A 22,018-nucleotide genomic window follows, 5' to 3' on the forward strand; every position below is an offset into this window, starting at 1 on the left:
GAACGGAATGAGATCAAATTTCGTGTGAATGATGAAGAGGTCACATTCCAAGCAAGCAAGGGTATGAAACTACCACATGAATATGAGAGCGTCTTGGTGATTGATGTTGTTGATGAAGTGGAAGATGCGGGTGAAATGAAGATGGAAGAACAATGCCTTGGTGAGGCGTTGGCGGCTATTTTGGTAAATTTTGATAGTGAAGATATGGAAGTATATATAGAATCGGTAAACGCATTGGAGGGGCTTGGGTCCTACAATTACGCTCCGGCAAAGCTCTCTCTCGACTTGGATAATAGAGCCACTCCTACCGCAAAGTCTTCTATTATTGAGCCACCGCAATTAGAGCTCAAACAACTTCCACCACACTTGAGGTATAAATTTCTTGGCTCAAATGATACTTTACCGGTAATCGTTTCTTCTTTGTTGAATGATATGCAGGTAGAACAATTGTTGGAAGTCTTGAATGAGCATTGGCAAGCTATTGGATGGACAATTGTGGATATCCAAGGGACCCCCCCCCCCTCCCCCGGAATTTGCGAACACAAGATCTAATTGGAGAGTGAGATAAAACCAAGTGTGGAACATCAGCGACAGTTGAACCCATCCATGCAAGAGGTGGTAAAGAAAGAAATCATCAAGTGGTTTGATGCCGGGGTAGTCTACCCCATTGTCAATAGTTCTTGGGTGAGCCCTGTGCAATGTATGCCGAAAAAGGGAGGCATGACTGTTGTTGAAAATGATAAAAATTATCTCATCCCTACAAGAACTGTGACCGAATAGAGGGTGTGTATGGATTACCGAAAGCTCAACAGTGCCACATGCAAAGACCATTTCCCTATGCCTTTTATTGATCAAATGCTTGATCGGCTAGCGGGAAGGTAATTCTATTGCTTTCTTGATGGATATTCCCGTTACAACCAAATCAACATCGCATTGGAAGATCAGGAGAAGACAACATTCACTTGCCCTTATGGAACTTTTGGTTTTAGCTATATGCCATTTGGTTTGTGCAATGCTCCGGCTACTTTTCAAAGATGTATGATGTCCATTTTCTCCGACATGGTGGAGGCTTTTCTAGAGGTTTTCATGGATGACTTCTCAGTGGTAGGTGACTCTTTTGAGCACTGTCTTAACAATCTTAGACAGGTGCTTAAGAGATGTGAAGAGGTCAACCTTGTGCTCAACTAGGAGAAATGCCATTTCATGGTGTATGAAGGTATTATATTGGGGCATAAAATTTCAAAACATGGCATAGAGGTTGACCGGACAAAGGTCGAGATTATTTCCAAGCTTCCTCCACCTACTTCCGTTAAAGGTGTTCGAAGTTTCTTGGGGCATGTTGGTTTCTATAGGCGTTTCATCAAGAATTTTTCCAAGATTGCAAATCCTATGTGAAAACTCCTTGACAAAGATACCAAATTTGTGTTCGACGACAAATGCCTCAAAGCCTTTGAGGAATTGAAGCAAAGGCTCACCACGGCACCTATTATTGTCACACCCGATTGGTCTCTTCCTTTCGAGCTCATGTGTGACCCCAGTGGTGTATCTGTTGGAGCAATGCTTGGCCAACGTCACAACAAGGTTCTCCACCCGGTCTATTATGCAAGAAAGATACTTAATGGAGCGCAAATGAATTACACAATAACTGAGCAAGAACTTCTTGCCATTGTCTATGCCTTTGAGAAGTTCCGGGCTTATTTTTTGTGATCCAAAGTGAAAGTGTACGCAGATCATGCTGCTCTTCACTATCTCATGGCAAAGAAGGATGCAAAGCCTTTGTTGATTCGATGGGTCTTGTTGTTGCAAGAATTTGACTTCGAGGTCAAGGATCGCAATGGAACTCAAAATCAAGTAGCGGATCATTTATTAAGGCTTGAAGAGGCAGGGAGGCCAAAGGGAGATCTTCAAATCAACGATGCATTTTCGGATAAACACATATTATCACTATCTAGCACTTTTTCTCCTTGGTATGCTGATATTGCTAACTACTTGGTTAGTGATCTTATTCCGGATGGATTGGAATCCTATCAAAAGAAGAAGTTTTTGAGAGACTGTCGGCAATACTATTGGGAAGAACCATTCTTGTTCCGTGATTGTGCTGACAACATCATCAAAAGGTGTGTTCCAGAAGAATAGATTATGCCAATTTTAAAGGCATGCCATGACTCACCGGTTGGGGGTCACCATGGGGGAAATCAGATGGCGGCTAAGGTGCTTGAATGTGGTTATTATTGGCTGTCAATCTATCATGATTCCAATCAAATGGTCAAGGCTTGTGACCAATTCCAAAGGCAAGGATCAATCTCCAAGAGGCATGAAAGGCCAATTCACTTTGTGATGGAGATAGAAATCTTCGACGTATGGGGAATTGATTTTATGGGTACCTTTGTAAGCTCTTGTGGGATGATATATGTCTTGGTAGTTGTGGACTATGTTTCCAAATGGGTTGAAGCAATTGCCTTACCAAACAACGAGGCAAGAAGTGTGACCGCATTCTTAAAGAAAAACATATTCACTCGGTTTGGCACTCCTAGAGCCATTCTTAGTGATGATGGGTCTGATTTCTGCAACAAGGCTTTCACGGGGCAACTAGAGAAATATGGCATCACGCATAAGGTGGCCACACCTTATCATCCCCAATCAAGTGGTCAAGTTGAGGTTTCTAACGGGAGATCAAGAGCATTCTAGCAAAATCTGTTAATGCAAACCGGACCGATTGGTCAAGGAAGCTAGATGATGCATTGCGGGCGTACCATACGGCGTACAAAACTCCTATTGGCACTTCTCCTTACCGGTTAGTCTTCGGAAAAGCTTGTCATCTACCCGTGGAACTAGAGCACAAAGCCATGTGGGCTTTAAAGAGGTTGAACTTGGACTGGGTTGAAGCTGCAAATTTGAGGTTAACACAACTCAATGAAATGGAGGAATTTCGTTTCCATGCTTATGAAAGTGCAGCTGTGTATAAAGAAAGGATGATGTTCGTCCACGACAAGAAGATCTTGAAACGGGAGTTCAAGTCGGGTGACTTGGTTCTGTTCTTCAACTCAAGGCTAAAATTGTTTCCGGGAAAGCTCAAATCGAAATGGTCCGGTCCATTCAAGGTGGTCAATGTGTCTCCTTTTGGAGTTGTGGAACTAGCATCAGAGGATGGGCTCGGAACTTTCAAAGTAAATGGCCAGCGAGTCAAGCACTACTTGGGCACAGATGGAGAAAAACATTTGGTGGAACAATTGGCTCTCAAAGATGGTCCATGCCCGACCAATGAGTGAAACAAAAGGAAAGCCAACTTCGTCGTGACGCGATGTTAAATCAAGCGCTTCATGGGAGGCAACCCATGTGTGGTAACACACTTTTTGTCCTTTAAATTTTTAATTTTTGTTAGATAGCTTTAATTGAGCAATTTAAAGTGTGTGTTAGAGTGCAGGGGATTCAAAAGATCATAACACGGGGTAAGATTGCATGAAAAAAGGGAAAAAAATCACCTTGGGAAGTTTGCTACACATATGCGGTTACATTTTCACTATACGGACCGCATTTTAGTCGCAAACCCAGACAGTGGGTTTGGCTAAAATTGGTTATAAAAACGCGACAAGGTGGTGCACTTTGCGGACCGCATTTTCACCATGCGATCGCATAGTGCACCGCATTTTGGCCCTCATGCAACTCAAGCTGAATCCACCATCGCATAAGGTGTTATGCGGTGACTAACATGTCGCATTCCTCCCAGGTAAGTCCCTCGCATCTCTTTTCCGCATTTCAAAAATGCCCAAAACAGAAACAAAATAAATCAATTTTTGTATCAAACGAAAACAAAACAAACTAAGAACGGAGAAGGCAAACAGTCTAGTGAATCAAGAACATAAAGCAACATCTATGAAATCATCTCCCAAATGTGCTTCACTAGTATGTTTTCCTTGTCCCAATTTCATTCTTGCAAGCTTTCATTTCACATTTGTTTTTGTTTGCCCCGTGTTTTTTTTTATTATTTCGTGTTTTCTTTTTCCTTTTGTTTGTGTTTTGTAGCAGATATCTGCCCGTATTGTGATAGTCTTTTTGGTTAGGAAGTATGTTTGGGGTGCTGGGTAGTAAAACATAGGTCCACCATTGTTGAGGTTTGAGCTCAAATCATTGGGAGTGATGAACTGTGCGGCTCCCATAATCAAAATGCGGTCCGCATTTATGCTGCAAAAGCAAAACCTAGCAGGCTGAAGAAGATGACTAAATGCGGCGACTTTGCGATCGCATAATTGATATGCGGAACGCAAAGTCACTGCATACTGACACAGAACACCTAGTTTAATAACATTCTTTCTGTGGCCATTTTGCGATTGCATTTCTTACTTTGCGGTGGCATTTGCGATCTCATTTCATGATTTTGTTTTCTGAGCAATCAGGTATGCAATGGTTATGTGAACCGCATAGTGAACCATCGCATACTTAGATCATTTAAAGAGCTTGCAAGTTTGCAACATGTTTGCGGTCCGCATAGTGGTTATGCGATGACCTGTCGCATTCTTAACTTTTTCTTGAGTTTTTCTGTTTTCTTTTCAATTTTTTCTACCATGTCGCTCACATTTCACTTTTGTGCATATATGGCTCCCAAGAAACATACATCCTGCACCTAGAAAAGGGCATCCTCCAGTCGTCAAACCCAACATGCAAAACGTCCGCGGCCAGACCCTTCTACTACACGTCCCTCTAAGTCTGATGAGGAGGAGACTTGCCCGAAGTTGACCTACAAGCTAAGGCAAGAAGGAAAAAAGGAGATGACTTCCAGCTCAGGTTTGGGGCCGAAGGGTCCAGGGAGCTTTATAGAGAAGGGCTAAACAAACGAAAAATCCTGGCCGAAAAACAATTGAGTGTGAATGGTCTACAAGAGTAGTACCCCTACATCTGGGAGAACATCAAGGCAAGAAAATGGGAGAGCTTTATGGAGCTGCCTGATGAATATAACGAAACCATTGTCCATGAATTTTATGCCTCATACGGAGCCTCCAGGACTGCTCATCACAAGCGCAATAGGGTTTTCTGTGACACTGTGTTTGTTCGGGGGAAGAGTGTTTTGTGCAGCAATGAGACTATAAATGAGTTTTACATCCCTGACTAGAGCCCGAGCACAGCTCAATATGATACCAAATGGGCAAGCCGGGAGAATGAGCGGAGTTGGATAGCATCTGTGATAGCAAAGGGGACCCCTACCTGGATCAACCCTGTGCACAAATTATACAATGAGGATCTCACACGAGAGGGTAAATTTTGGCTCAGCTTTGTTACCTCTCGACTGATACCGTCAAGATATTAGACTGATATAGGCATTGAGAAAGCTCTTCTCATTGCATGCATCATGGCGGGAATCAAGATTGATGTGGGTGCTTTTATCTTCTAGGAGTTAGGGATTCGGGAAAAGCAGGTAGCCACTTTACTTCCATTCCCCTGTTTGATCACAGCCCTCTATAAGGATGTGAAAGTCCCTACCATGCCACACACTTACAAGATAGGGAAAGAGCTGAAGGACATTGATATCATGCGCATTAATGATGATGTTTCTCCCCCCAGAGGTTCAGACTTAGGGTCTAGTTGATGTAGAGCCTTCAGACTCCCAGACTCATGTGACCCCTCAGGGTCCAGTTACATCAACTTCTACTTCACAACCCGCCTTTCAGTCCACCATTCCTCAGCCCTCTAATGCACTGCCAGTCGTTTCGAGGCTTGGTCTCATAGCTCAGCATGCTAATGGTAAGGTAGACAAACTTATGAAGAACTTGCCCACCCTCATCAAACAGGATTTGACTCCTATTCATTCCTCAGTGACAGCAATCCAACAACAACAAACATCTTACGGGGATCGTCTGCAACATCTTGAGGTGAGGATTGAGAAGATAGATCGAGGTGAGTTTAGTGACTTGCCTAGGCTCCAGGAGGAAGTTGCCACTATGAAGACTAAGATCCACAAGATGCAGACTTTGGAGTTCGATCTATCATCCTTCCTGCCAGGGAAGGTGAGCAGGGAGCAGACACAGTAGCACCAGGCTTGGAGCTTGACTTCTCCACTCTGATGACAGATATTGCACCTCCAACTATCGGGGCTTCCCAGCCTCAAGCTCCCCCTGCACATATTGAGATTCCTTTTGAGGATCATTCCAAACATTCTACAGAGTCCGAGGATGAGGAGGCAGATGAGGGAGAGGATGAGGAGGATTCATGGTCCACGGAGGATGACGGCACTCAGGAGAAAGGTAGTAGATTGTTGCCTCTACAGTTGAGGACGAGGAGCAAGCAGCAATTCAGATAGAAATAGAACATTCGCTAGCAGACATGGCTGCCCCTGCAAATCCATCAACCACTCAGCCATCAGAGGGCGAGGCTAGCAGCTCACAGGCCCCAACTCCAGTATTGGGTCAGCCAGAGATCCCTCCGCCATTAGTGGAGGTCACTCCTCCGGCCGAGATCTCATCAGTCCCAGCTTTAGAATCAGAGGGTGACCCCACCATCACATAACCGACTTCCAACTCTCTTAGCGCTTAGTGCGCCTCAGGGAGCCCCTAAACTCTGTTTTAAGTTCTTATGCATTGGGGACAATGCATGCTTTTTAGTTGGGGGTGGTAGCCTTGTATATTTTTGTGAAATTGGCAACTGTTGTACATGTTTATTTTTTTGGTGCTATATAAGCAAACTTCTATATTTATTTGTGTTTTGTGACTCTGTATATATTGATGTTTTGTGGTTTTAGTACATAAGTTATGTTATCCTTGTGTAAAAAAAAAGGGAGACATCAACTGTGTGAACTTGAGGCTCGTTCTATGACTCTATGTCTACCTAGAGTTATACCTATATATATGATGAAAACTTTGAGTTGCAGAGTGTTGACTCGAGGGCTTCAAACTATGTGAGCCAAACAGTTTGTGTGCCATGTGTGTGAGTCTTTGTGTAAATAATTCTTGTGTTTACATATCTAGAACTTTCCCGGGTTTTTTTCCGATGCTTATAATAATTACATTTGGTTGGAGAAATGACCTTAGGCAGTCTTAGTGATTTTTGGAAAACCAGTTAGCCTTTCAAGCCACCCATTGTACAGATAGTATCACTAGTCACCCCATTTGAGCCTTTAACCTTTTCTTTGACTACCTCATTATAAACCTTTCCTTTTTTGTGAAATAATTCCCTCTTTTTAACCCGTCCCTCCTTGAGCATTAAGAATGAGGCTAAAAGCCTAAGTTGGGGGTGTGGTGTCAAGCCGAAAATTGGCAAGGTTGTGCAATTAGCGTAGGAAAGTGTACCTCAAAATGTGAAACTACTCAAGCTCCAAAAGCAAAAAATAATAATAATAAAAAAGAGAAATAAATATAAGAGTTGTGAGTATATATACATAAGGAGTCTTGAAGAAAATAAAAGAGGTAGTTGAGGTGGCTAAATGGTGGAAAAGATGAAGCTAATGAGGGCTACATGGTTTGAAAAGAAGCAAAGAGCAACATGAAAGAAAAATGTGATTAGTGTTCAAGGAGGGTGTAGTCACTTGTACCCAAATTCTTATCCAACCCTTCCCTAAACCTATATTACAAGCTTAAAAAGTCCTTATGGGATCTCCAACCGAGCATTCTTAGAATAAAGCGATGAATTAAAATAAGGGCAAGCCTATGGTATGGTATGTTGTAACACTTGAAACTCTTTTTGAGAGTGAGTGTATTTGTGAATTCGTCCCATTTTGTTGTCATTATAAATCTCTAGTGAGGGCACATGAATTGTGAAGGTTGGACAGAAGTTGAGTTTTTGAGTCAAATGCGAGTTCACTCAGTTGAGGGTTGCATTTTGTCAAATTGGTCGAGGTTCAAAGTTTCACAAGTTGATTAGTTTCTTTGTAAATATTGATGGTTCAGGAAGGGTAAAACAATTAAAAATACATGCTTGTAGTACTGACAACGAACACCGTCCACGGTCACTTTTGTTTCATATCTTTTTAGATGGAGTCTAGAATAGGATAATGTCATTTTAGTTGCTTGAGGACAAGCAAGAGTTTATGTTGGGGGTGTTGATGTGCCAGAGCATTTCGGCATATTTGATACAAATTGCTTAGATTTTAGCTTGTTTTAGACGCAATTATCTTCTATACTTATGTAATTTTAATGTTTTTGCAGTATATGAGGTTTAAGAACTTAAGATCATGGAAATGAAATCAAAAAGCCACAAAAAACAAGAAAAGAGCAAAAAGGCATTGTAAATGTGGATATGCGATCGCAAATCCAACATGCGAGCCGTAGATTGCTCAATGGGATCGTAAACCACAACAGATTTCTGGGGAAATTCCAGTGCAATACATGCGGTCCAGTTTGCGATCACATAACCTATTTGCGAGTCGCATAATGGACCGCAAACTTGATATGAAGGTTGCTGAAGGTAGAAAATGCGACGCAAAATGCGATCGAATATCTGCAATGCGGATCGAAGAACGTGAATGTGATAAAGGCCTGGAAACAAGGGTTTGAAAATGCGGTAGATATGTCAAGAATGCAGACCGCATGTCTGTTATGCGACAGATATGCAGTCGCATATTTAACCAAAAAGGGCATTTTTCCAAATTTTGTCCCGAGTTTTGACCCACTATAAATAGACTTATTGGGGTTTTGTAGGGCCATCTTGTCTAATTTTGGAGATACAATACAAGGCTTTAATATTCGTCTCTTTTGGAAGCTTTTGGGTCAAGAATCTTTCACTTTGTAAGCTTTATGGCATTAAATATTCTCTTCCTTTTGTATTTTAGCATGTGTAGCTAACTTTAAATACTAAGGTTGTAGATCCTAAATGGGTGTTATGTTAATGAGTGTTTAATATTGAATATATATATATAATGGTTGGTTGATATTTATTTACTTCTCATTCTTCATTTATTGTTGGTGGTTGAAAACATTAACAAGTGTCATTAAATTCTTACTTTGCTTGGGAAAGTGGGTTGGAATTTGGTAGAAGATTATATCAAAGACTCAAGCCTTTAAACCTTGTTTAATAGAATCGCTTAGGAATAAGTGGGTTTTATTCGACATATATTGATTATTCTTAATTGCAACTCTTTTATATTTGGAAAAATCTTAAAGAAAAAATACATACCAACTATTGGAATATATTGGCTAGTCATTTAGAAATCATTTGCATATCAAAAGAACCTTCCATTAGAAATATATCATATAAACACCGATAGCATTACACTTCATTGAAGGGGACACAACCTTGGTTTTTTTAAACAAATTATTTACACTCTCAATATCACAATTAGTTATTTCTTCAAACCAAACTCAATTCATACTCTTGTTACCACTAACCAAATAGAATTACAACTTTAGTCAAGTAACACACTATTTGAGTAACCTTTTCACACCTATTCCATGTGGGATTCGACCCCAACCTTGTTGGGTTATTATATTTTACACCAACTACCTTACACTATTTAATTAAAGTGTAATTTGAGCGTATCAATATTGGCTTAAGATTCTCATGAAGTCACTTCAGAGTAAGTATTTTGGTTGTGGTACTTTTGGGATACTTAAAGAGGGAATTCAGTAGCTTATAAGCCTTAGGACGGTGTGATTTTACGCTGGAGTTCATGGGGCAAGTTTTGGTTAAGTATAGTAGTGTTATAGCATGGAAAAGTATCAATTGTAAAGCAATTCGGAAGGAACTCGGAGAATTAGGACAGCTTGGTAACAGATTTGATCAGCATGGTAACTGATGATATTGGCTCCTCTAGTTCTTATGATGTAGTAAGTTTCTACAGGTGTTTTGTGGCGATACTCTTGGATTTTGATGGCCTGCGTAGCTTGGTTGAGTTAGAGGGATTCAATCCTGACGGTTTGATTAAGAGAAAATGGATTTCAGAGAGTTCGATGGTTTCTACAACAGTTTGAGATATATATTTCCTACTGGTGTGTGGGGCATATTGCGTATTGTGATTTTCTTCGGGATGGGATCAAATGGAAAATTTCTTGCATAATTGAGTATGTAGTTGTTTGTGACTCGAAGCGGATTACGAAGTTCTATTTTTCATATGATGGCATGGTATATGCGGTGTGTTGGGTAGGATTGAGATTTGCATGTGTAAGACCATGGCTCAGTTTTGGAAGGAAGGACATGAATTCTTAGGCAGTATGAGTGATCTCAGGTGACTAGGCAAATGATATTACAATTTTGTATTACTTGAGAGTATACAATTCAGGAGGCACACAATGTTTTAATTTATGGATATTTCATTGGTATTGTGGTACTCATGTAATTGATCGACTGCTGATACTCAAATTTTATGATGTGGCATAGAAGAATCAGAGAAGCATTCCTCGTGGGATGATCGTGTATGAGAAATATGTTAGATAATTGGTTGGTGGAGTTGGGATCAGATGTGGTAATTTGTGTGTTCTATGAATTTGGTGACTGGGAGTTTTCATGAGTAGATTGTTTCGTGGTTGTGGACTGTGAAAATGTTTCCAAGGTTAGTGCATGTTGTGATTCAGCCACTATGGGCTTTCGGAGGATTATTTATCTATTGTGTGTGACCAGAGTGAATTTGGGGTTCATTGGTAGGCCCAATATGGATGTGTGTTCTACACCGGGTCGGATTTATTGACTCCGAACTTCTATTGTTGAGGGATTTGCCATTCAGTTGTTAAGATTATTCATGTTTTGAAATGAGATGTGAGTTATCCTTCTATGTTACGAGAAGTTGTTATTCTTTGGTTATATGCACACATGGTGCAATTCTATTTGGGCTTTATAGCGAAAATTTGAGCAAGATGAGTATTTGGTTATTGCGTAATTGATTGCGCGTTGGCTATGTTCTTTTTTGGATGGTGGCATTGTGTTATTTGCTCTCCGTGGTTATGGTAATGCACTTTGGATACTTGATGTTGACTTTCGAGTGGTTATGGATTTTGAGAAGGGTAGATTGAGGTATTTAATATGTACCAGTGTTTGGATTGGGTCACGCATTATAGCGGAGTTATATAGAGGTATAATCCTCTGTGTTAGATCTGTGTGCTTTGGTTAGGTGGTGTGTGATGGGTTCTTAGCATTGCGTTATGGTGATACCCGTTGAGCATGCATGACGGTTCTCTTGCTTGATGTTATTTTCCATGTTTGAGTACATTTGGAATGTTGCTTATACTACAAGAAAATGAGGCTTTAGCAAAGGAAAATCTTGTCGTTAAAACCCAATTCCGGTCGTTGTAAGTTGATAACGACCGAAAAAAATCTGGGCCTCACCGGTCGTTAAATGTTAACAACCGGTTTACAATCCGGTCGTTAAAGGATCTTTAGCGACAACATAATTTCGGTCGTTAAACATACTTTTTAGCGACAGGAGTTTCCCCTCGCTAATTTGTTATCCGGTCATTAAAAGTCTTTAATGATTATATTAAGTCAATTCAAGTGCTTTTAGAGACCGAAATTCCCTTCGTTAATTGTATAATTACTTTTAACAACCAAAACTCTCTTCGTTAATAGTTATTTATCTATTTGAGAAAGTTGTCGCTAAAGAGTTTAATGTCCACTTTTTTCTTCGCTAATATGAAAATGTAATAAATATAATGAAAATTTAAATTACGTGAATAGTAATAATTATTTATATTCTTTCACACACGCGCTCAACAACATTGGAAAATAAACCAAATACTTGATATCTTCTTAATACAAATAACTAAAGTATCATATTTTCCAGAAACCAATCCAAATTGTAAGAAACCCATCTTGCTGAAACAATGAAAAGTAAAAATAACGCAAACCCCTCCAAGAGACAACTGGAAGCATAAAGTGAGATAAGTTAATTATCATTTTTAATAATTCCTAAAAAGAAAAAAATTAAAATTGCAGCATATATATATACATAAGACAGTGTCTTTAAACTATCGCTGACGAACCAAAAACCTCTTGTACTTTAACTTGCTCTACACTTTCTTCAAGGATAGCTTCTTCGGGCTTCAAGTTTTTGATCTGTTAATATAACAAATTAACAAAGAATAAACAACTAAAGAAGAAAATGAGCACGTTAAAGGGAAAATGTATCAACAACTAGTTAATATGAATTAATTACTTCTATTCATCAGAACAAACAAATATGACAATATTAGCAAGTACTCCGTAGAATTAGTCGAGCCAACCACAAGCTGGCCCGGACACCACAACTATTAAAAAAAGAAACTATTACTCTCCAAAGAAGATTACTCTAATTGCCATTGCCAGAATAGTATTTGGATTTAAATAGCCTTACGAAATACAAGGCCATCCTTATTCCTTACAGCACTATCATTTAACTAGGGTGAAGACAAAGACAAGCAGGGGCTAGATACTACTAACAACTACTTGTTAACAGATACATATCATTCAACAAAGTGCAACTCTTAACAACCATTACATACAAGCTTTCATCCAACAGTAAGCTGCACAATTTCTCTAACTTAACTGCATCATTTCTGAGAGTGCCAGAAGTTCATAAAAACCCATCTTCACAGACTAATGCACTAAACAAATATAAGCAGACACCGAAAGAAGCCAAAAACAAAACTTCTGAAGGAAGCAGTTCAAGAAAGATGCAGAAGTTGGGTGAATTCAAGCTGCCTAACTTCCTCAACTATCCACCTTACTTCACTTTGCAGCCTGTAAGGGAAACTAGGGAGAAGCAGATACAACTATGGAAGGAGCTCTTAAATTGATTTCTGTTGAACCCAAAAGGTCTTTGGAATTGGGATGGAGGAAGACTTTCCATTGTTTTGTAATCCTGCCATTGAAAGATCTCTGATTCATGCAGCTAGGGAGGCATTTCTGTCAGCTTTGGTTTCTGATGGTCGTGCAGAATGGATGGATAAAGTTCATAGAAAATGTCTAATCTTACGGCATCGCATCCAGGACTGGGCAGACTTGATTGTTAAATTTGTTAAGGAGTATGGGCTGGAGGACAGTGCCATGACGACAGTTGAAGAACTACATTCTGGGACGGAGTCCCATGGATTAGAGCTTCATGGAATGGACCGTACAGTTCTTATGCGAGCTTTGAAGCTACTTGAACATAGAGGGAAACTTGAGATATTTAAGGGAACTTCAGCTGATGATGAAAGTGTCAAATTTTCTCTGTAAACAACCTTGATGGACTCCTTTTGTCTACAATGAGTGAGAATTATACCGAGTATTTATGTCATGAATTACTTGGTGGAGCCAAATGTCTTTCCCTCTGTTTTTTTAATAAGTAGAATGGTGTTTTGTGTTGTTATGGTGGAATTGTTGATGGTTAAATGATATTTTATGCCTAAATAGAGGAAAATATGTTTGAAACTTAGCAAAACATAATTATCTTATACATCTAAAATGAAATTATAGGTACAGAAAAGGGGAAAATATGGACTTTAAGGATCCAATACAACAAAGAGCAATCTATTAATTTGGTGTTAGTAATACCTTTACTAACACCAAATTGATTGTGAATCTCAGTACTATTTCCGAAAGATAGAAAATAATTATGAACCATCTTCATTGAGAACACCATTTTCAGTGGGAATAGCAATCATTAAGCACACAATATAATGAAACCCCAAACATGAAACAACACGACTTGGACCAAGATATAGAAGTGAACAATATCAAAGATAGACGATACTCTTGAATGAAAAGGGGATGATGGGTATGAAACCACGTCTGTTGTATTATTGGCTTTCTTAATTATATTGAGTATATATGCAATCACAATCACCAAAGAGCTACAACATAGCAACTGTACCAACATATGAAAACCTTTGGCAATAATTTACTCTAATATTAAGTTTCAGTAGGCCAAAAGATCATAATAGACTGTCTCAAAATACTCTCAGAAAATTGATGTCTGTCCATCGTATTGCTAAGGTACTTCTATTCATTTAGCGCTTGCATTTACCCCAAGTTCAAACAACTTGAAACAAATGTCAGCTTCAAAGAATCTGATGCATGGCCATCAGAGGTTTATTTCCTAAAAATACTATGTTTCCATACTTTTCCATTAAGTAATTCCAAAATAACGGTTTTTAACTTTTCCTTGGTTTGGGTATGGCTTCAATATCTCAAGCAAATTCTACAATTAAGGTGCCGGTTTTTAAGGAACAATTAACTATTACAAGTGAATTCTTGTGCAATCATAAGATTTAGGCCTATCAAGTAGAAGAGGATGAAAGATGAGATGGAAAACGACAACTCGCACGGCATGTCAGAGTAAAATAGGTTTTTTAATGTACTAATCCGTTATATGATTCAATCTATTGATCACTTGAAGATGGTGATGAAGGCTGATCAAACAGTACCTTTGCAAGCAGTGTGTATTTACTCCCTAGCTCATAATATTTACTCTATAGCCCTTCCAAATGTCCTTTTAGTGATTCATTTTCTATTACAATAGCATTCAACTTTTCCAACAATGCAGCTTTAGAAGAGTTACCATCTTTCAACTCTTTAGCGGTTATCGCACCACCAACTCCAACTAAATGTCTCTTTCATTGAGGTCCGAAGCACCTTTCTATAACCTCAATGTTTGTAAGAGACGATTCATATTGTACCAATTCTTTGATTTTATCCTGTAAATTAAAAAATTATTTAATTAAAATAATACAATAAACAAATAAATAATATAAATTTAAATTCATCAATAAACATACATATTTCTAACTGATTTCGGGTTCAACAAGTTTGTTGTTCTTCTTACGAGTCTCAAAAAAAATAGTTGCCACATGTGGTGGATTACCATCTTTACTTCCCTTCACATTACAATAAACAAGTCAAAGAAATCTTTGTAACAATGATGAGGTTTCTTAATAGAATTATAAGATTTACTCAACAATTCATAAATGGTCTTCATAATTGGTTTACTACCCATACGATGAGGTATGCTCAACTTAGACCTATTGACCTAGTTTCATGTACTTGTCTCCTAAATTAACAATATACCGGCAAAATTCTGGTTAGCCACTGTAATGATCCGGTCGATCATTTTAAGGATTTACAACCTCGATCCCCTAGTAACTGCTTTTTCCGTATTTTTTTATGCTATTGTGAGTTGCCGGGAGGATTCAATTTGAATTTCGGAGTATCTTGGACACTTAGTCCCTAAATAATAGTTTAAGCTTTAGAATTTGGACTGTAGTCCGAGCAGTGTGAAGATGACCTCAGAATGGAATTCTGTTGGTTCCGTTAGCTCCATTGTGTGATTTCGGGCTTAGGGGCATGTTCGGATTTTTTTGGAGGTATGTAGCTTAATTAAGCTTGAAATGCCGAAAGTTGAATTTTTGAGTTTCCGGTTCGATAGTGAGATTTTGTATCGGGGTCGGAATGGAATTCCGGAAGTTGGATTAGGTTCGTTGTGTCATTTGGGATGTGTGTTCAAAGTTTCAGGTAATTTGGACGAGGTTTGATAGACTTTTTGGTCGAAAGCGAAATTTGGATGTTTTGGAACCATTAGGCTTGAATCGGCGGGTGAATTGGTGTTCAGACGTTGTTTTAAAGTTTTTCTAAGATTGGTATAAGTTTAGATAGTGGTATATGACTTGTTTGTATTTTTGGTTGAGGTCCCGGGGGCTTCGAGATGATTTCGGAAGAATTGGCAGCTGTTTGGAGCAGTTTCAGCTGCTGAACTTCTGTCATAACCGCACTTGTGGATTGGGGACCACAGGTACGTGATCGAAGAATCGTGGGAGAAGTTGCAGAAGCGGCAATGCGCTAAAGGACAAGAAGTCGCAGGTGCGAGAGGTTGAGTGCACCTGCGAGACCGCAGATGCAGTAAGTGAAGCATAGATATGGCCAATGCATTTAAGTGAATTTTCGCAGATGCGCACCTGGGACCGCAGGTGCGAAGAAATGGTTGCAGGTGCAGAAACCCTAGGCCAGAACCTATATAAGGTTTCTATCGCGATTTTAGCCTATTCTTTCACCATTTTTATCCGAGAATTGAGCTTTTTGGGTGGTTTTTGAGAGAGGATTCAAGGGAGCTTCGAGGAGGTAAGATTTTTGGAACCTAAACTCTTTTATATGGTATTATTCTACTGATTTGACAAGGAATTTATGGAAAATGAGGGTTCAAAATTGGGGGTTTAGGGTTTGAAATTGGAGATTTTGATTTAGGGATTTCAGGGGTTGTTTGTGGTCCAATTTTGATGTATTTGGTATGAATGTTCTCGTGAGAGTGTAAGGATTCTAGTTTTGCAAATTTTATTCGATTCCTAGACATGGGCCAGGGGGACTTTTTGGGCGATTTTCTTAGTTCCACGTGCTAGCTTCGAATTAATTAGTGGAATTAGTTACTTGAAGTTATATTTACATTATGCAATTGAGTTGAATAGATTTGGGTCATTTATAGTCGGGTAATCGTTGCAAGAATGTGATTTTGAGTTGATTGAGTTGGTTCGAGGTAAGTGGCTTGCTGTCAGGACTGAAAACCCTGACCCAGTCGTGATGGCGCCTATCGTGAAAAGAGGCCAGCCGACACAACTCCCAATTCATTTCTAACAGTTATAATAGTTCAATTTAAATCTTTAACAGGTGATAAATCCCAAAATAAGTGTAATAAGACAAACAAGTAAATAAACATATCCCGACATCAGGGTGTCACTAGTCATGAGCATCTAACATAAGTCTAAGAGTATGGAGAAGGGACTACATTTTCTATTACATAATCCAGTATAAGGGAAAATAAAGATAAGAGGGAGAAACATTGGGCTGCGAACACCGAGCAGCTACCTAGTGAACTCAAAAATAGCTCGCTGGAAGCAGTCAGCCATCGCTAGCATGACCCGAGGCTCCTCTATTTGCACACAGAGTGCAGGGAGAAATGTGAGTATGCCAACTCAGTGAGTAATAAAAATAAATGAAGGCTGAGCGATAAGAAAACACGTAAAATAAAGCAAAACGCTACAAAGAGGCAATATAAAATCAATGCAATGCAATAAAATGGTAAAAACAAATAAAAACACCTGAGCTCATTAAAAACCTCTTTAAAACATCTTTTAATAGTTAAACAAGTGAAGGAAAAGCAGCGAAAAACCTCTTTAAAACATCTTTTAATAGTTAAACAAGTGAAGGAAAAGCAGCGAGAAAAGATAAACACATAAAATCATCCCCTCGGGCACAATATCAACAAAACTCATCCCCTCGAGCAATAACATGGAACAACATCAGCCCCTCGGGCTATATCACATATCACACTAGGTACCCGCGCTCACTGGGGTGAACAGACTTCGGGAGGGGCCCCTTACGGCCCAAGCGCAATATCAAGCCATCTCGTCGCATAATCAATAGGCTCTCGGCCTCATATCAAGCCATCTTGTGGCGTACAACTCAGGCCCTCGGCCTCATAATTATGAATCAGTTCAATACTGCTGCGGCACGCATCCCAATCCCATAATAACCTCACAACACAGGCCCTCAGCCCTACTCAGTCAGAAATCTCTAAAAGCCACTCGGGCACATTAAAATATGATACTCAACTCAAAATGTCATTTAAGATGTCAAAATAGTATAAACATGACTGAGTTATAAAAATAGTAGATTATACCACGATTGAGTACAAGTATAAAGTCAAAACAGTGAGGAATAGTAGTAAAAATCCCCTAAGGGTCCAAAGCAGTTCGCACGAGGCCCAAATATGGCACTCAGCCCAAAACATGATGAAAGCAAACAGTTTTCAATCAAATACGCAGTAAAACAGTCATTCAGGACGGACTAAGTCACAATCCCAACAGTGTACGACTCCACGCTCGTCATCTAGCATATGCGTCACTTCAATATAGCACAACGATGTGAAATTCGAGGTTTCATACCCTCAAGACAATATTTACAATCATTACTCACCTTTATCCGGTCCAAACTCTAGCCCACGATATCTTTGCCTCTCGAATCGGCCTCCGGATGCTCCAAATATAACCAAAATCAGTGCAAAACTATCGAAATATGCTAAGTGAACAAAGCCCACTCGAAAAAATTAATTTACAACACAAATCCCGAAATTGGCCAAACTCGACCCCCGGGCCCACGTCTCGGAATCCAATAAAAATTACATCAATAGACTCCTTATCAATACCCAAGTTCATTCATATTGAATGCACCAAATCTAAGAACAAACGACCCCTCGAATCCCAAATTTTAGGTTTTCAATTACAAGCCCTAGTTCTTCAATATTTAGGCTTAAATTCTAGAAATTCCATGATTAATTAGGCACAAATCACATTAGGATTGACTATTAAGTCCATAAATCTTACCTCCAAGTGTTCTCCCTTGATTCTCTCTTCAATCCCCTTCAAAAGGCTTCAAAATCGCCCAAAAATAGATGAACTTAGGGTAAAAATCGCGGATATGGCTTTTTAATTCATTCTGCCCAGCTAATTCAAATCCTTCTTCATAAACACAGTCAAAACCTCGCGTTCGCGAAGCACAAACTTAAGTTGACAAGAAATACTCTTACGCGAATGCGATGACCCCTCACGAATGCGATGCCTCGGCAACTCAAACCTTCACGGACTCGGCATCACTCTCGCAAACGCGTAGCTCAATGACCCCAACCCTTCACGAATGTGGAACCTCCCTCGCTAACGTGAAGGCTAAACTTCCAGCGTCACATCCTAACCCTTCGCGAACGCGAAGGCCAAAAGCCTGCAACACCAATAGCAGATTTTTCTGCAATTTTTCTCAACATGAAATGATCTGTTTAACCACCCGAAATACACCCGAGGTCCTCGGGACCTCAACCAAACATGCCAACCTATCGCGTAACATCAATCAAACTTGCTCCAACCTTCGGAACGCTCAAAACAACAAGAAAACCACCAATTTTGCATCGGATTCAAGCCTAAGAATTCCATAATCTTCCAAATTCCGCTTTCGATGAAAAAGTCTATCAAACCACGTCCAAATGACCTAAACTTTTGCACACGCATCCCAAATGACACATCGGACCTTCAGCAACTCCCAGAATTCCATTCCGACCCCTATATCAAAATCTCACCTACCAACCGGAAAACGCCAAAATTCCAATTTCGCCAATTCAAGCCTAAATCTACACCGGACCTCCAGAACACATTTCAATCATGCCTCTCAGTCCCAAATCAATTCTCGAAGCTATACGAACAATCGGAACTCACATCCGAGCCCTCTTTCACATAAGTCAACATTCGAATGACTTTTCCAACTTAAGATTCCTCAAAAGAGACTAAGTGTCTCAAACCTTACCAAAACCTCTCCGAACCCGAGCCAACCAACCCGATAACACATAATACCGATAAACAAAGCAATAATAAGCAGAAATGGGGGAAATAGAGTGGTAACTCATGAAATGACCGGTTATGTCATTAGATCCTCCCCCTCTTAAACAAACGTTCATCCTCGAACGAGTCATTAAACACACCTAAAGACTCAAATAGGTGAGGATATCTACTACACATCTCTCGCTCGGTCTCCCAAGTAGCCTCCTCCATGGGCCGACCTCTGCACTACACTTTTAATGAAGCTATATCCTTTGACCTCAACTTCCGAAACTAATGCTCCAAAATAGCTACTGGCTCCACATCATAAGTAGAATCATCAGCTAACTGAACCGTGCTGAAGTCCAAAACATGAGACGGATCCCCAATATACTTCTGGAGCATAGAAACATGAAATCCTGATGCACACTCGAAAATCTGGGTGGCAAAGCAACCTCATAAGCCACCTCCTCAATCCTCCGAAGCACCTCAAAATGCCTAATGAACAGAGGACTCAATTTACCTTTCTTCCCAAATCTCATAACAGCCTTCATGGATGAAACCCTCAACAAAATCCTCTCACCAACCATGTAGGACACATCTCGAACCTTCCTGTCAGCTCGACTACGCTGTACGAAGTCTCTCCTCAATCACCTTCACCTTGTCTAAAGCATCCTGCACCAAGTCTATACCCAATAGCCTAGCCTCACCTGGCTCAAATCAACCGACTGGAGATCTACACCGCCTCCCATACAAAGCCTCATATGGAGCCATCTGAATACTAGACTGGTAATTGTTGTTATAAGCAAACTCTACAAGCGGTAGAAAATGATCCCATGATCCTCCAAAATCATTGACACAAGCGCGCAACATGTCCTCCAATATCTGAATAGTGTGCTCGAACTACCCGTCCGTCTAAGGGTGAAAAAATATGCTCAACTCAACCTGAGTACCCAACTCTTGCTGCATCGACCTCCAAAACTGCAAAGTAAATTGAGTGCCCATATCTAAAAATGATGGAAACTGGGACACCATGCAAATGAACAATCTCCCAGATATAGATCTATGCCAAACGCTCTGACGAATAGGTAGTACATACAAGAATGAAGTGCGTGGACTTGGTCAGCCGATCCACAATCAACCAAATAAAATCGAACTTCTTCAAAGTCCGTGGGAGCCCAACTACAAAGTCCATGGCGATCCTCTCCCACTTCTACTCTGGAATATCCATCTGCTAGAGTAAGTCATCCGGTCTCTGATGCTCATATTTCACCTGCAGACAATTGAGACACCAAGCCACAAATCCCACAATTCCTTCTTCATTCCCCTCCACCAATAATGTTGTCTCAGGTCCTGATACATCTTCGCGGCACCCGGATGAATGGAATACCACGAGCTATGGGCCTCCTCCAGAATCAACTCCCGAAGCCCATCTATATTGGGCACACATATCCGGCCATGCATCCTCAACACCTTATCATCACCAATAGTCACATCTCTGGTATCATCGTGTTGGTCTCTATCCTTAAGAACAAGAAAATGAGGATCATCATACTGGCACTCTCTGATGCGATCATATAATAAAGACCAAGAAATCACACAAGACAATACCCGATTGGGCTCCGAAATATCCAACCTCACGAACCGATTGGTCAAGGCCTGAAGATCAACTGGAAAAGGTCTCTTCCCAACTGGAATATATGCCAAACTCCCCATACTCACTGCCTTCCTACTCAAGGCATCGGCTACCACATTGGCCTTCCCTGTATGGTACAAAATAGTAATATCATAATCCTTTAGCCACTCCAACCATCTCCGCTGCCTCAAATTGTTATCTATCTGCTTGAACAAGTGCTGGAGGCTACGATGATCAGTAAACACCTCACAAGACACACCATACAAATAATGCCTCAAAATCTTCAACGCGTGAACAAAGGCAGCCAACTCCAAATCATGAACATGGTAGTTCTTATCATGGGGCTTCAACTGATGAGAAGCATATGCAATAACTCTACCCTCTTGCATCAATACACACCCAATACCAACTCTCGAAGCATCACAATACACAGTATATGAACCTGAAGTTGATGGCAAAACTAATACTGGAGTTGTGGTCAAGGTAGTCTTGAGCTTCTGAAAGCTCTCCTCACACTCATCCGACCACCTGAATAGAGCACCCTTTTGAGTCAACTTGGTCAAGGGCGATGGATATATGAGAATCCCTGAACAAACCGATGGTAATAACCCAGCAAACCAAGAAAGTTGCGAATCTCTATGGTTGAGGACGGTCTAGGACAACTCTAAACCGCCTCTATCTTCTTCTGATCAACTTGAATACCCTCGCTGGACACCATATGCCCCAAGAAAGCCACTAAACTGAGCCAAAACTCACACTTAGAGAACTTTGCATAAAGCATCTCCTCCCTCAATATCTGCAACACAACTCTCAAATGCTCCGCGTGCTCTTCTTGACTATGCGAGTACACCAAAATATCATTAATGAAGACTATGACAAACGAGTCGAGATAAGGCTGAAACACGTTGTTCATCAAATGTATGAACGCTGCTGGGGCATTGATCAGCCCAAATGACATCACTAATAACTCATAATGACCATATCGGGTCCTGAAAGCCATCTTAAGAATATCCGAGTCCTTGATATTAAACTAGTGATAACTTGAACGAAGATAAATCTTGGAGAACACCCTCGTTCTCTAAATCTGGTCGAATAAATCATCAATGCGAGGCAAATGATACTTGTTATTAACTGTAACATTGTTCAACTAGCGATATAAGACCTT

At 40.2% G+C, this 22,018-nt stretch overlaps 1 protein-coding gene and 1 pseudogene across 1 annotated transcript; both read left to right on the forward strand.

Annotated features, from left to right (window-relative positions):
• Positions 1–2,846: 2,846 nt before the first annotated feature.
• On the forward strand, positions 2,847–3,269 carry LOC142175972 (uncharacterized). The gene has a single exon (XM_075242985.1). The coding sequence runs from the start codon at positions 2,847–2,849 to the stop codon at positions 3,267–3,269; it is 423 nt and encodes a 140-aa protein (XP_075099086.1).
• Positions 3,270–12,363: 9,094 nt separating this feature from the next.
• On the forward strand, positions 12,364–13,240 carry LOC107828036 (vacuolar protein sorting-associated protein 25-like; annotated as a pseudogene).
• The last annotated feature ends 8,778 nt before the right edge of the window (positions 13,241–22,018 follow it).

This window comes from Nicotiana tabacum, chromosome 22 (assembly GCF_000715075.1).
Source record: "Nicotiana tabacum cultivar K326 chromosome 22, ASM71507v2, whole genome shotgun sequence".
Lineage (NCBI taxonomy): Eukaryota > Viridiplantae > Streptophyta > Magnoliopsida > Solanales > Solanaceae > Nicotiana > Nicotiana tabacum.